The following is a 16,333-nucleotide window of genomic DNA, read 5'->3' on the forward strand; positions in this document are numbered from 1 at the left end:
TCTATGTGACTCAAACATAATACAAGTGTTGTAAAAGTGTCGTCTGAATTAGTCTCATCATCCCTAATATCATCATTAGGGAAATGCTAGTTATTCTTGACATAACCCTACGGGTTCTAGGACCCAGAGTCCTTCCGACCTGTCTCGCCCTATGGTGCGCACTTCTCTATTGGGCAGGGGCGTGGAGCTCTGATGCATTGAAAAATAACTCCTTGCGGAATTGGGTTTGTACCAAAAAGGAGTGCCGTCAAGTCAGTATCTGCCGAATTCAGCAACGCATTTGTTCCCTGTAAGTATTATTATCAATTTAAGGAAATCAGATTGCCTTCACAAGTTTATCAGACTGTTTGACGTTGATTTGTTTTGTCTTCTTCGTCACTTTTGACATCTGCTGCAGAGGTTATACTGTTTGTGCTACTTACCAATACAGGCCAGGGAGAAAAAGTTTTCAGAGGGAGCCCCAACACCAATAACACATTTATTACAGCCAGACATACTGTATTATGGCTCGTTTTCTCTCTCTGTTGTCGCCTTTTTGTTTAATCGATCAGATGTTTGATGTCAGATGTTTCTCTCTTGACTCCTTTTGTAGATTTTCGCCTCTGTCCCTTCACAAGATGTTTCTGGCCAAAAGACTCATTGGTGGCATCCTGGATGTTGTGAGGTAGGCTTGGCTCCTTTTCAGACACACACACACACACGCACAAACACTGTCAGTATACTGACTTCATTCATGACATTTCTAACATTTATTAAATAGTAATAGGTCTTTCTTGTTTTCTCCAACAGCAACATCGACCCTGGTCAATTTGTGCCATCAGATCCTGTGAGTAAACCCTTTAGCACCAATTTTCCTTCAGAACATCATCAATCAATCAATCAAATGTATTTATATAGCCCTTCTTACATCAGCTGATGTCACAAAGTGCTGTACAGACACCCAGCCTAAAACCCCAAACAGCAAGCAATGCAGGTGTAGAAGCACGGTGGCTAGGAAAAACTCCCTAGAAAGGCCAGAACCTAGGAAGAAACCTAGAGAGGAACCAGGCTATGAGGGGTGGCCAGTTCTCTTCTGGCTGTGCCGGGTGGAGATTATAACAGAACATGGCCAAGATGTTCAAATGTTCATAGATGACCAGCAGGGTCAACAGTAGTTGTCGAGGGTGCAACAGGTCAGCACCTCAGGAGTAAATGTCAGTTGGCTTTTCAAAGCCGATCATTCAGAGTATCTCTACTGCTCCTGCTGTCTCTAGAGAGTTGAAAACAGCAGGTCTGGGACAGGTAGCACGTCCGGTGAACAGGTCAGGGTTCCATAGCTGCAGGCAGAACAGTTCAAACTGGAGCAGCAGCACGGCCAGGTGGACTGGGGACAGCAAGGAGTCATCAGGCCAGGTAGTCCTGAGGCTCAGGTCAGGTCCTCCGAGAAAGAAAGAAAGAAAGATTTTTAAAAAAGAGAGAGAGTGAGAATTAGAGAGAGCATACTTCAATTCACACAGGACACCGGATAAGACAGGAGAAATACTCCAGATATAACAGACTGACCCTAGCCCCCCGACACAAACTACTGCAGCATAAATACTGGAGGCTGAGACAGGAGGGGTCGGGAGATACTGTGGCCCCATCTGACGATACACCCGGACAGGGCCAAACAGGCAGGATAAAACCCCAACCACTTTGCCGAAGCACAGCCCCCACACCACTAGAGAGATATCTTCAACCACCAACTTACCATCCTGAGAAAAGGCCGAGTATAGCCCACAAAGATCTCCGCCACAGCACAACCCAAGGGGTTGTCTTATGATAGTGCACTCACTGGCGACTGGAAAGTTTTAGAAGTTAACACTACTCTTTTGAGCAAAGGAGCCACAACTGTTGCTGTCCTGCATGCCAGACCGCATTGAAGAGGGATGTGAGTGTTAGTGTTAACAGAACTCTGTGTTTGTGTCCTAGCCCCCACCACGCAGACCTCTGGCCTACGCGGAGCAGAATGAGAACGACGAGGAGAGACAGTTCCGCAAGGTGTTCCAGCAACTTGCTGGGGATGTAAGTAGTTATTGTTTTTCAACCTATGCACTCCTACTACTATCATATCTGATCCTATTGCACCTCCAAACCTACTGTCCTTTCCTATCCTATTCAGAGAAGTAAAGAGCCCAGATAAGTCAAGTCAAGAGTGCCTCTTGATTCTCTTGATTCCAGCTATGAGTCATTGAGAGACGTTCACCTAAGGCTTTCGGCTATCAAATTCAGTTTCCATAAGTGTGCCATTGTATAATCAGGTCTGTTGTTGAATGTTTTAAAGAGACTGTTTCGTTATGTGGGTTTCCACAAGGACAACACATAGTTGTACAAATTATTTACATTAACCTACTGTTAGTGGTTTATTGTAATATAGTGCAGACCAATGACCAGTGTGTTAATTCAGTTCCAGTATTGTTTGTGGTATATTATCTTTTGTAGGTGCAGCCAACTATCCATGGCATGGATGGTATTTCATTTTTGGGCTGATGATACACTGGCACAATCAGTGTAACCCTGTTGTTGCCTCTTGTATCCCAGTTAAGTCTTGTTTGCATTCCAAACCCCTCCCCTCCAGCCATTCACCCTGCTTAATCTGGAGCCAGTCTTCAGAATGTGGTTCAACCATCTACACAGACATGGTGAATTTGAGGCTTCAAATGTGCTGTCTGTAATGTACTGCTACCAACTAATAGGAGCCTTTTGGAAGAGTACAGTGAAGAGCTCCGGTTGGCTTAAATCATTGATTCTGCCCCATTGGTTATAGTCACTAAAGCCCAGGGCTCCACAGACATTTCCTTCCCGTGACGAACACTGCATCATGGACTTTGACAACTTCATTGGGCGCCTCGTTGCTCACAATGATTCACTGCTGTTGGATCAGGCAGTGGTGGAGTAAGAGACCGGGGATGTGGTTTGCTGACAACCCAACCCTGGTTTATTCCACTGACAAGAAGAGGGACTGGTTCCTCCTCTATGTGCTTCCTACCATTGTCTGACAGGGCGGCTCTCTTGCCTGTTTAGGTTTTGTGGGGGTGGGGTTGTAGATTGTGTGAGTCCTAGATAGGGGTGGATACATGTTCTACTGGTAGGCTCAGCTGGCAACGATCGACTTTCAACTGATGACTAGCCCAAACTCATTGAGGCCTTACTCATAAGGGGGGGGGACACAAGATTCATATGGAATGAAACCTGAAGACATACCTGCCGCAAATGTGTCTGCTGAAAGTTGATACAAATGACTTAGGTTGTTCTAATATGTCACGCACAAATCCAGAGAGAGCGATGCATTGGGTCCATGATTGTACTCCTAAAACATATGTTCATTAAAGTAGTCTCAGTGTCCTTATCCTTTTGCGAGTTGACTTGTGACCCAAGTACATGTAGGCATATAGAGCGTATGAGGATTTACTGCATCTCTCTGTGTATTATAGGACATGGAGGTGAGCCCCACTGAATTGATGAACATCCTCAACAGGATCATTGGCAAACGTGAGTCCTATTCTTACACAAACACCATGCTTGTGTCTATATTTGTCTTTGTACACCTCTTGCACACATAATGGAGTCGAAGCGCAAGACTGGTTCCAGGGAATTCTGTATTGTAGTGAAGGAGTGGTCTGTCTGTGTTCATTTCAGGTAGTGACCTGAAGACTGATGGCTTTAGCATCGAGTCATGCAGGAGCATGGTGGCTGTCATGGACGTATCCTTCCACATCAGTGTCTGTATTAGGATGGAGGACTATACTATTCTATACTATTCTATACTTTACTGTACTATACTATACTATACTATCAGAGTAGTTGATATTAAGTTTTACCTTAACCCTGAGCACACAGAGCGACAGCACAGGAAAACTAGGTTTCCATGAGTTCAAGTTTTTATGGAACAACATCAAGAAATGGCAGGTGAGTTCAGTCCTCTTGTTACATTTTTGACAATCGGCACTGTATGAACAATTGTGTGAAATGATGGACATTTCTGTGAAAGGTTTGCTTTGAACTAGAAATGATTTACATGTATTTGCAAGAAATTCCTATAACACCCCATACAACTTCCAACTGTCCTCTTACTCCATTAATGTAAGAATGTTGTTTTATAAATGTTATGTTAATACACTCTTTTTATTACATTGACACCCCCCCCCCCCCCCCCCCCCCCTTCCATTTGTTTTGTACACTACTGTTACTCGCTGTTTATTATCTATGCATAGTCACTTCACCCCTACCTACATGTACAAATTACCTTGACTAACCTGAACCACCCGCACACTGCCTTGGTACCGGTACCCCCTGTATATAGCCTCGTTGTTACTTTTTATAATTAATTTTATTTTTTGAACTGCACTGTTGGTTAAGGGCGTGTAAGTAAGCATTTCACGGTAAGGTAATACCTGTTGTATTCGGCGTAGGTGACAAATAAAGTTTGATTTGATGAACTTTGACCTCTCGGTGTAACTTTATTTCCGCTACGATTCAGTGCATCTACATATCAAATGACGCGGACCGCTCCGGGCTCATCTCCTCACAAGAGCTTCCTGCTACCTTCAAAGCTGCAGGTGAGCTCAGAGATCATGAGAACCGAAACATGGAAATGCATATTTCTTTGTCATCATAAGGCCTTTATAACAGTGTCATAACAGTGACAACAATCAGCCATGATAACTGATGAAAGCTACACTACCGTTCAAAAGTTTGGGGTCACTTAGAAATGTCCTTGTTTTTGAAAGAAAAGCAATTTTTTGTCCAATAAAAAAACATCAAATTGATTAGAAATACAGTGCAGACATTGTTCATGTTGTAAATGACTATTGTAACTGGAAACAGCTGATTTCTAATGAATTATCTTCATAGGCGTACAGAGGCCCATCATCAGTAATCATCACTCCTGTGTTCCAATGCCACGTTGTGTTAGCTAATCCAAGTTTGTCATTTTAAAAGGCTAATTGATCATTGGAAAACCCTTTTGCAATTATGTTAGCAAAGCTGAAACTGTTGTCCTGATTAAAGAAGCAATAAAACTGTCCTTTAGACTAGTTGAGTATCTGGAGCACCAGCATTTGTGGGTTGGATTACAGGTTCAAAATGGCCAGAAATAAAGACTTTCTTCTGAACCTCAACAGTCTGTTCTTGTTCTGAGAAATTAAGGCTAATCGATGCGAGAAATTGCCAAGAAACTGAAGATCTCGTACAAAGCTGGGTACTACTCCCTTCATAGAACAGCGCAAACTGGCGCTAACCAGAATAGAAAGAGGAGTGGGAGGCCCCGGTGCACAACAGGGCAAGAGGACAAGCACATTAGAGTGTCTAGTTTGGGAAACAGATGCCTCATAAGTTCTCAACTGGCAGCTTTATTAAATAGTACCCGCAAAACACCAGTCTCAACGTCAACAGTGAAGATGCAACTCCGGGATGCTGGCCTTCTAGACAGAGTTGCAAAGAAAAATCCATATCTCAGACTGACCAATAAAAGATTAAGATGGGCAAAAGAACAGACACTGGACAGAGGAACTCTGCCTGGAAGGCCAGCATCCCTGAGTCGCCTCTTCACTGTTGACATTGAGACTGGTGTTTTGCTGGCACTATTTAATGAAGCTGCCAGTTGAGAACTTTTGAGGTGTCTGTTTCTCAAACTAGACACTCAAAGGTACTTGTCCTCTTGCTCAGTTGTGCACCGGGGCCTCCCACTCCTCTTTATATTCTGGTTAGAGCCCGTTTGCGCTGTTCTGTGAAGGGAGTTGTACACAGCGTTGTATACAGCGTTGTATGAGATCTTTAGTTTCTTGGCAATTTCTCACATGGAATAGCCTTCATTTATCAGAACAAGAATAGACTGACGAGTTTCAGAAGGAAGTGCTTTGTTTCTGGCCATTTCGAGCCTGTAATCCAACCAACAAATGCTGACGCTCCAAACACTCAACTAGTCTACAGAAGGCCAGTTTTATTGCTTCTTTAATCAGAACAACAGTTTTCAACAGTGACCCCACACTCTTGAAAGGTAGTGTTTGTGTTTGGTCTCATTGGTGTCTCTCCCCTGTTATGTCCGTGTGCAGGCTTCCCTCTCAACGACCAGCTCTTCCAGTTGATGGTCCGCAGGTACAGTGATGAACAGGGCAACATGGACTTTGACAACTTCATTGGGTGCCTGGTCAGACTGGACGCTATGTGTCGTAAGTGACTGATCCTCAACGCTCCCCTGCTCAGTCCGATTATGTTCTTGATTTCAGACTATTTCCTTTTCATTACCCTTCAGTAATAGTGTTTTGTGCATTTTCAGGAGCTTTCAAGACTCTGGACAAAGATGATAATGGAACTATCAAAGTCAACATCCAGGAGGTAAATTAGGTTTCACTATTTTCTTATTGCATTTGAACGATGTGTTTAGGGTTAGGGACCATTTTTAAGATGAATGACTGGAAATAGGAACTGAAATTAGACCTAAATAACCACACATCTTTTTGTGTTCTGCTTTCTCCACAGTGGCTTCAGTTGACCATGTACTCATAAAACATCAGGGAAAGCCTACAAAAAGCCTTCATTAATCTCTCGCTCCATTTTAAGATTTGTATTTTATATTACCATTGTTGTTATTGTTTGACAGATGTTCACACATCATTGTCGTGAATGTTCATTCAATTTATCACTAGATAGCAGCATTGCAGAAACACCAGGAAAGCACACATTTACTTTACTAGACTTTCTACAGTCCAAATATTTGAACGTTTTTGTGTTTTCCTTTTTTCTGGCAGCACACCTTTGGTCAAACATTCCACACTGCTATGTAATGTAATATATACATTCTAGTGCTCAATAAAGGGGGAAATATTACCTAATACTTGCAGCTATCTCTTTTATTACAGTTTCTGTGTTCTGCTTTTGCTCATTAAAGAAATGTTCTCTCATGTTTGTAAATAACTAATCTTTTTGTGTTAATGTAGTAATTTCACAGACTTTTACAAACCAATTCATGAATAAAGTTGATTGTTATTCAGTTATTCATCAGCACCTCTTAACTTCCACCTCTGCCGACTAATAGCCAGTGGTGGAAAGTACTTAAGTAAAAAATACTTTAAAGTACTACTTAAGTCGATTTTGCGGGTATCTGTATTTTACTATTTATAATTTTGACAACTTACTTTTTCTTCACTACATTCCTAATGAAAATAATGTGCTTTTTACTCCATACATTTTCCCTGACACCCAAAAGTACTCATTACATTTTGAATGCTTAGCAGGATAGGAAAATGGTCCAATTCACGCACTTATCAAGAGAACATTCCTGGTCATCCCTACTGCCTCCGATCTGGTGGACTCACTAAACAAAAACACTTTGGAAATTATATCTGCGTGTTGGAGTGTGCCGCTGGCTATCCATAAATAACAAAAACGTCTGGTTTGCCTAATATAAGCAATTTGAAATAATTTTAATTTTATACTTTTGATACTTAAGTATATCTAAAACCAAATACTTTTAGACTTTTACTCAAGTAGTATTTTACTGGCTGACTTTCACTTTTATTTGAGTAATTGTCTATTGAGGAATCTTTACTTTTACTCAAGTATGGCAATTGGGTACTTTTTCCACCACTGCTAATAGCCTACGCTTGGCAGCCTATTAATTTGATTTACACACTGTTAAGAAAATTATGACTAAATGACTGAACAAATCATTTTAAATGGAACTGTAACTAAGTAAACTTACACTCTGTTTTATATCTGATTAACAATATGAGTTCATAAGGGATTGTGTGACACGGACAAGGAGTAATTAAAGTTAATGAACACCATTCCAACTAGGAAGAAAGAAATGGGTTGTGGATTAAGTAAACAGATAAGGTAGTTAACCTATGGTTGAACCCGACGAAACTTAGCTCTGGGGTGTTTTAGATAAGACTGAGTGCATTCCTAGGTTTTCTGTTAGAACTGTCAGCTAAGTGGTGATCGATAATGTTGAGGGTTCAAAAGTTAATTAAGTTGTGTTGTGTGTCCTGTGTATGTGCTAGGGGGGGGTCAGAATTAACTTTTAAAGTTCCCTTTGTCCCGGTCGAGAGGAGGGGATTCTGTTAAGCAATGAAATGACGTCATGTTATTTTATATAAACTGTTGCTCGTGGTAACGTGGCAGCGCGCTCTGAGAATAAATTCTGTTACCTATTATTGAAAAGACTGGTCTCCGTCTATTTTATGCAAACAAGAATCTTACAAATTCTCATAAAATAGATTAAGGGAATTCAATTAATGAATACATATTGGTATAATTAAATTACAGTAACACACACTGCATGGGCAAAAGGAGAAGAACACAGAACAGCAGCTGATGCCAAGCACAGGTACCCGGGCTGTTTCCAGAGCATCGGGAGAGCGGCTGTTCAAGGGGGCGTGATCGCAGAGGAAGGACTAGAGACAATAAAATGAGGCACCACTCATCAGGGCGTAAGGTCGAAGTCAGCCACCAATTGGGTGAGCGGGTGGTAATCGGGGCGTGTCATCGGACTTTCCTGGGTGCAGAGCGGACCTGGAAGGCAGGAACAAAAACCTTTGAGATGATGCTGAGGGACCGGGTAGATCAATGAACAAACAGGGGACGGATGTTCCAGGGGATTGTTGGGCAAAGTCGAGGCAAACACGACCACTCATATACATTAAGTTAAAGGTAAGTTTAGAGCCGATTTAACAGTGTTTATCACTTTATAGACGTAGGTGCTTTTATCTTATAATATAGGCTATGTGGAGGCTAAGCTTGACCCATCGCATCAACACTGTTGATCTATTTATTTATTCGCTTTGACACTTTATCTATTTATTTATAGCTTAAAATAGTTACAAAGTATGGCTAAATAAGTAACCTGTGTACAAAGGCTGAAGAACATACACACATCCAGGTACTTTCCGTAGATGCTGGAGTTGTATGCAAACTCATGGAAACCAGAAAGGAAAAAGCTGCACACTGCTGCTCCCAGATGATATTTATTAACAACGTTAGGTCTATGGATGCCCGGTGAAGACCTAAGGGTCGAAACGTTAATAAAGAAGTAAGCTGACATGGAATTGTTTTAAGATGCTCATACCATGCATCATTTAGCCATTTGGTTTAGAATTTTAGTACCCCCTTAGGTATATAAAAAAAATACATTTCAAGAAAGAATTTGAAAACGATATTACGTTTTTGGCCTTTACTACTAAAGCCCATAGAAACGCATTAAATAACACATTCATAAATGTAAAAAAGGACGGTCAAAAAATAGATCATAAGAAACAAGGTTTTGAAGCGTCTGTCCTATATCTAGGAGATGTAAAAAAGCTCAGGAAATATATATGTTTCACAAATGTAACTTCTTTCTTTGGGCACAAAATTACAGTACCTCCTTTCCTCCATTTGTTTGTATGGGTTACGTTCAGACGAGTCCTGTGATACTAGCGGGGGTTGTAGAGCAAAACGGAGACCACCATCGTGTTCCCTTCCATTGAGTGGAAGTGCGACATCGGCGGATGAGGGGGATTGATGTGATCTCCTTTGTTGTACGTTACAGGCAGTGGCGATTTTAGCATGTCAATCTTTGTGGGGCAAACCAAAAAATGCTGGCAAGGCCACCACAGAACACATCACTGAACAATACATTAATTTCACTATAACGGTGACAGACAGTGTCCACAAACTGTTAGGGGGATACATAGCTGTCCTAACAGCAGAGTCCCAACAGCAGTCCCAACACCTTACCACTGCTACACCTGGCTATAAGCGGAGCCTTGCCTGGCAACAAAACAGTTCATTCAGCCTCGTTTACTGCCTTTAAAAAAAACTGAGCTGATATGGCTGACTTGGTTAAAAAAACATGGTTTCTACTGACAATTGAGATGTACAAACTATGGCAAAAGGGGACGACAAGAGGATAAGAGGCAATCCGTAATTTCGATTAAGACATTAATGAGCGAGCTAAGATGGACGTAGTCAATATAACTATTTGTTCAGAACTTTTGAAATGTACACCAACAGAATTCAGAACATGGGCCGTTCTTACAGTGTTCTCCCTGTACACCAAGTCAGAATCGTAGTATAAATAAAGGAGGCATAATAAACAGACAATGAAAGCTCTTACAATATTCAATGATTACATTTCTCAAAAACAGGTTATAGGCTACATGTGCACCACCAAGTCAGAACAGTAGGCAAAATTAAGAGGGGAAAATAAACCAAATTATTAGGTTGAGGCACATAGGCTACTAACAGCTTACTGCACAACATACACTTAGTAGTACTTTCTTAGCTACAGCCAGGAGCCCTGGCATATTACATCATTTATGCAGCAGCATACAATACATTTTTGGACTCACCTTGTTGTGCTGAGCTCACTTGAACAGAAAGGTGGTGCGGCGGACCTTTGTGCGCAAATTTTGTCATCAAAGTCTGGCACTCTCTGGATTTATGGTGCTTTCAAGACAACTGGGAACTCGGAAAATAACAAGGTCGAATCATGATGACGTCAGTGACCTTCAGGCCGGAGCTCTAGAAAAAGGCCCGAGTTCCCAACTTACAATACTGAGTTGGATGACCTTTCAATAAGTATTTTCCCAGTCAGAGCTCGTTTTTGCCCAAGTTCCCAGCCTTGAACTCACTGAAGTCAGATTTCCCAGTTCTAAGTTAACAGATGTTTTGAGTGTGGCAGAAATTATGCTGGATTGACAGCATGGCCAATGTTTAATATTTTTTTTAATTTTACTAGGCAAGTCAGTTAAGAACAGTTAAGTTAAGACAACGCTGGACCAATTGTGTGCCGCCCTATGGGACTCCTAATCATGGCCAGATGTGATGCAGCCTGAATTTGAACCAGGTGCTGCAGGGACACCTCTTGCACTACGATGCAGTGTCTTAGACCACCACGCCACTCAGGAGCCTAAAAAGAGCCCATAAAAAAAGAGACTCTTAAACCCAGACTTGGGACCACACAGCCACTTCATTGAATGCCAGGCTAGTGATTGCTTTACAATGCTTGCACTTAGCCACCGATTCCTTCCAAACCACTCATTGCTAAACTTGCTATTTCTAACTTGTTGTGTAGTGTTTATGTCCAATGGCCAATGAGCACCGATATGTTTTATCTATAATTTCTCTTCATTATTACTTTTCATATGACAAGGATTTAAAAATTATTTGCCAGTAGATTGTCGACTTGTTTCATGATGTTGACTGATAACTAAGATTTGTATGTTGCTGCCATTGTCAGTCCAATCAAAGCTACTGTAGATATAACGAGATTTTATGTAATTCTATCTGTGGCCAATGACATTAAGACGTCTTGGATGGGAAGTTCTAATGTAAATTTATGGCAACACCCAAGGGGCTTGATTTTTCGATGTCTATTCTTAGATTTGGCTGTGATGTAGTGTCCCCACAAGTGGCAGAACACTGAGACAATCACAGCGCAACTAGAGAACATTACCAACCCCTACGCTCCGTATATTCTGCTGGCTGCCCCAACACCACAGAAAGCACTGAGCTAGGTAGGCTGAAACATCTGCATTTTGGAGCTGCCTTACTCAAGAAAGCAATTCGTATGCAGCTTTATTAATTCAATTAGTATTATATTTGTCTACATTGTTTTCAAACTGATATGTGTCATGTATTACTGCCAAAATAACATGCAAAACAGGCAACCCCCCCAAAAAAACAATTCTAAAAATGTGGGGCCCACCTGCCCTGAATGACTGGGTCACCACTGGTTACAGAGGGGTTGGTGGGTGGCATGACAGCTTGTACTACATCAAGCAACTCATGGAAGATAATAATACACCCTACACCACCACTTAATCAGCCTTTTAAAAAGCATCAAAACGTGCCAAAAAGGTGCCAATTTTCCCCATGGCTAAGATATGAATCAGCATGCTTGTCTCATTTCAATCCTTCTGTTTTATTCATTCCTCAACCGTGTTATGAGAACACCCTAACTAACTACCTCTGCTCGTCATAAAACTGTGTTATGAGAACACCCTAACTAACTACCTCTGCTCGTCATAAAACCGTGTTATGAGAACACCCTAACTAACTACCTCTGCTCGTCATAAAACTGTGTTATGAGAACACCCTAACTAACTACCTCTGCTCGTCATAAAACTGTGTTATGAGAACACCCTAACTAACTACCTCTGCTCGTCATAAAACTGTGTTATGAGAACACCCTAACTAACTACCTCTGCTCGTCATAAAACTGTGTTGTTTGTGACTGTGACTTTTATATTATATATTCATTCTGTTCTTCTATTTAAGCATACGAAATCAGGCCCATGTTGCACACTACTTCACAGCTAGTTCTGTGTTTGAAAGATAGGCAACCCTTATGAGTTATGGAAATGGCAGTCATTACCATCAACGATGTGATGCGTAGGTGGGGCAGTAGGAGTGCAACAGGAAGCTTTTGGTTGAGATGTATTGTCTGTCTCATTCTGATCTGTATATCTGGTACAGCAGATACAGTGGTCATTGAATCAAGGGCAGATAAATATAAATCAGCTCTGGTTCAGAGCTCTGGTTCAGATAAATCAGCTCTGGTTCAAAGTTCTCAAAGTTTCATTCCAGGTGTGACTCCACAGAAAACCAGCTTTTCCTGTGGGCATCCTTACACAACAACTTCTAACCATCATCATATAGACAGTATGTGTCACAGTCTTTGCAGCCCATCATTCCCAGAGAAAATACACTGTTGTTAGTTCTGGTTGTCTCTTTTCTTTCCTTCTGTCTTTCTCCATCCCCCATCTCTGTGTCCAAACACATTAAGGCAATTGCATCACACATAAAACAAAAGATAAAACAATACATCATCTAACATTATTATTCCACTACATACACTACCAGTCAAAAGTTTTAGAAACACCTACTCATTCAAGGGTTTTCTTTATTTGTATTATTTTCTACATTGTAAAATAAGATTGACTGTGAAATAAGATAACTACGAAATAACACATATGGAATCATGTAGTAACCAAAAAAGTGTTAAACAAATCAAAATATTGTTTATATTTGAGATTCTTCAAATAGGCACCCTTTGCCTTGATGACAGCTTTGCACATTCTTGGCATTCTCTCACCCAGCTTCATGAGGTATTCACCTGGTGTGCATGTCAATTAACAGGTGTGCCTTCATAAAAGTTAATTTGTGGAATTTATTTCCTTAATGCTTTTGAGCTTTTTGATCAGCTTTTTGATCAGTTTTAATGCTTTTTGATCAGTTGTGTTGTGACAATGTAAGGGGTACACAGAAGAGAGCCCTATTTGGTAAAAAACGACACGTCTATATTATGGCAAGAACAGCGCAAATAATCAAAGAGAAACAACAGTCCATCATTACTTTAAGACATGGTCAGTCAATATGGAACATATCAAGAACATTGAAAGTTTCTTCAAGTGCAGTTGCAAAAACCATAAAGCGCAATAATGAAGCTGGCTCTCATGAGGACCAAGTAACAGACACATCTCAACATCAACTGTTCAGAGAAGACTCAGGCCTTCATGGTCGATTTGCTGCAAAGAAATCACGACTAAAGGACACCAATAAGAAGAAAAGACTTGCTTGGGCCAAGAAACACGAGCAATGGACATTAGACTGGTGGAAATTTGTCCTTAGGTCTGGAGTCCAAATTTGAGATTTCTGGTTCCAACCGCCGTGTCTTTGTGAGACGCTGTGTGGGTGAACGGATGATCTCCACATGTGTATTTCCCACCGTAAAGCATGGAGGAGGAGGTGTTATGGTGTGGGGGTGCTTGCTGGTGACACTGTCTGTGATTTATTTTGAATTCAAGGCACACTTGACCAGCATGGCTACCACAGCATTCTGCAGCGATACGCCATCCCATCTGGTTTGGGCTTAGTGGGACTATCATTTGTTTTTCAACAGGACAATGACCCAACCTACCTCCAGGCTGTGTAAGGGCTATTTTACCAAGAAGGAGAGTGATGGAGTGCTGCATCAGATGAACTGGCCTCCACAATCCCCTGCCCTCAACCAAATTGAGATGGTTTGGGATGAGTCGGACCGCAGAGTGAAGGAAAAGCAGCCAACAAGTGCTCAGCATATGTGGGAACTCCTTCAAGACTGTTGGAAAAGCATTCCAGGTGAAGTTGGTTGAGATAATGCCAAGAGTGTGCAAAGCTGTCATCAAGGCAAAGGGTGCCTATTTGAAGAATCTCAAATATAAACAATATTTTGATTTGTTTAACACTTTTTTGGTTACTACATGATTCCAAATATGTTATTTCATAGTTCTAATGTTTTCACTATTATTCTACAATTTAGAAAATAGTTTTTAAAAGTAAAGAAAAACCCTTGAATGAGTAGGTGTTCTAAAACTTTTGACCGGTAGTGTATCTACAATACAAAATGTATAATACCACCATACCACAACATAAGCGTGTTTAGAGTGCGTGTGCAAGCGTGTGTGCATATGCGTTTGTCTGTACCTGTGTGTGTTTCTCTTCACAGTACCGGCTGTTCCATGAGGTGTATTTTTTGAGCTGTGTGCTAGTAGTTTAAACAGACTGCTCAGTGCATTCAGCTTTTCAACACTTCTTACAAAAACAAGTAGCGATGAAGTCAATCTCTCCTACACTTTGAGCCATGAGAGATTGATATGCATATTATTAATGTTAGCTCTCCGTGTACATTTAAGGGCCAGCCATGTTGCCCTGTTCTGAACCAATTGTAATTTTCCTAAGTGTCTCTTTGTGGCACCTGACCACACAACTGAACAGTAGTCCAGGTGCGACAAAACTAGGGCCTGTAGGACCTGCCTTGTTGATAGTGTTGTTAAGAATATAGAACAGCACTTTATTATGGGCAGACTTCTCCCCACCTTTGCTACTGTTGTATCAACACGTTTGGACCATGACAGTTCACAATCCATGGTTAGTCACCTCAGCTTGCTCAATTTCCACATTATTCATTACAAGATTTAGTTGAGGTTTAGGGTTTAGTGAATGATTTGTCCCAAACACAATGCGTTTAGTTTTGGAAATATTTAGGACTAACTTATTCTTTGCCACCCATTCTGAAACTAACTGCAGCTCTGCAGCTGTTAAGTGTTGCAGTTATTTCAGTCGCTGTAGTAGCTGACGTGTATAGTGTTCAGTCATCCGCATACATAGACACATTGGCTTTGCTCAAAGACAGCTTCCCTGGGGAATTCCTGATTCTACCTGGTTTATGTTGGAGAGGCTTTCATTAAAGAAACCCTGCATTCTGTTAAACAGGTAAGTCTTTATCCATATTATAGTAGGGGGTGTAAAGCCATAACACATACGTTTTTCCAGCAGCAGACTATGATCGATAATGTCAAAAGCCACACTGAAGACTAACAAGACAGCTCCCACAATCTTTTTATCATCAATTTCTCTCAACCAATCATCAGTCATTTGTTTAAGTGTTGTGCTTGTTGAATGTCCTTCCATATAAGCGTGCTGAAAGTCTGTCGATTTGTTTACTGCAAAATAGCATTGTGTCTGGTCAAACACAATTTTTTCCAAATGATTAATAAGGGTTGGTAACAGGCTGATTGGTTGGCTATTTGAGCCAGTAAAGGGGGCTTTACTATTTCTTGGGTAGCTGTAATGAAATTCCTCTTCTTCAGAGGAGGACTAGCAAGGACCAGACCAATGTGTAGCGTGATAAGTGTCCATAATGATACATTTAATAAATCAACAGAACACTGAACAAAATTACAAAAGTACAAACAAACAACCGAAACATGTATGGTGAAAACACTAAGACAGGGTACAACCACCCACAAAACACAACAGAAAACAGGCTACCTAAATATGGCTCCCAACCAGAGTCAATGACTGACACCTGCCTCTGATTGAGAACCATACTAGGCCAAACACATAGAAATATTACAGAACAAAACATAGAAAAACAACATAGAATGCCCACCCCAACTCACGCCCTGACCAACTAAAATAAAGACATAAAAAAGGAACTAGGGTCAGATCGTGACAGTCCCAAAAATGTATTGGGGGGGTGGCACACGGGGAGTGTGGCTAAGTCAGGTAGGAGACCTGCGCCAACTCCCCGTGCTTACCGTGGAGAGAGGTGGACCGGGCAGACACCGTGTTATGCCTTGTAATGTCCTGTACTCATGCTCCAGGATAGCACAGGGTTTTGTCCCCGGGAACCATTATGTTTCTTACCATAGAACTGCCGATGATGACAGCTGGTGCAATGGCTGAGGAGGTCCAGCCGTTTTTTCCAGTGATTTTGCAAACCCCTCGAGGACTGAAGTGCGGTGCAGCCCGATGGATACGAGCCAGCTGTGGTATTCATCTTGGATGA

General features: G+C 41.4%; 1 protein-coding gene across 1 annotated transcript; it reads left to right on the top strand.

Annotated features, from left to right (window-relative positions):
* The first annotated feature begins 222 nt into the window (after positions 1-222).
* On the top strand, positions 223-6,851 carry capn4 (calpain small subunit 1-like). Its single transcript, NM_001124331.2, is given in 11 exon segments — positions 223-289; positions 593-664; positions 790-826; positions 1,951-2,043; positions 3,453-3,510; positions 3,658-3,722; positions 3,859-3,927; positions 4,499-4,577; positions 6,072-6,188; positions 6,296-6,354; positions 6,499-6,851. Coding segments are annotated over 10 exon segments (651 nt in total). The 5' UTR covers positions 223-289; positions 593-617; the 3' UTR covers positions 6,526-6,851.
* The last annotated feature ends 9,482 nt before the right edge of the window (positions 6,852-16,333 follow it).

This window comes from Oncorhynchus mykiss, chromosome 27, assembly GCF_013265735.2.
Source record: "Oncorhynchus mykiss isolate Arlee chromosome 27, USDA_OmykA_1.1, whole genome shotgun sequence".
Taxonomy (NCBI): domain Eukaryota; kingdom Metazoa; phylum Chordata; class Actinopteri; order Salmoniformes; family Salmonidae; genus Oncorhynchus; species Oncorhynchus mykiss.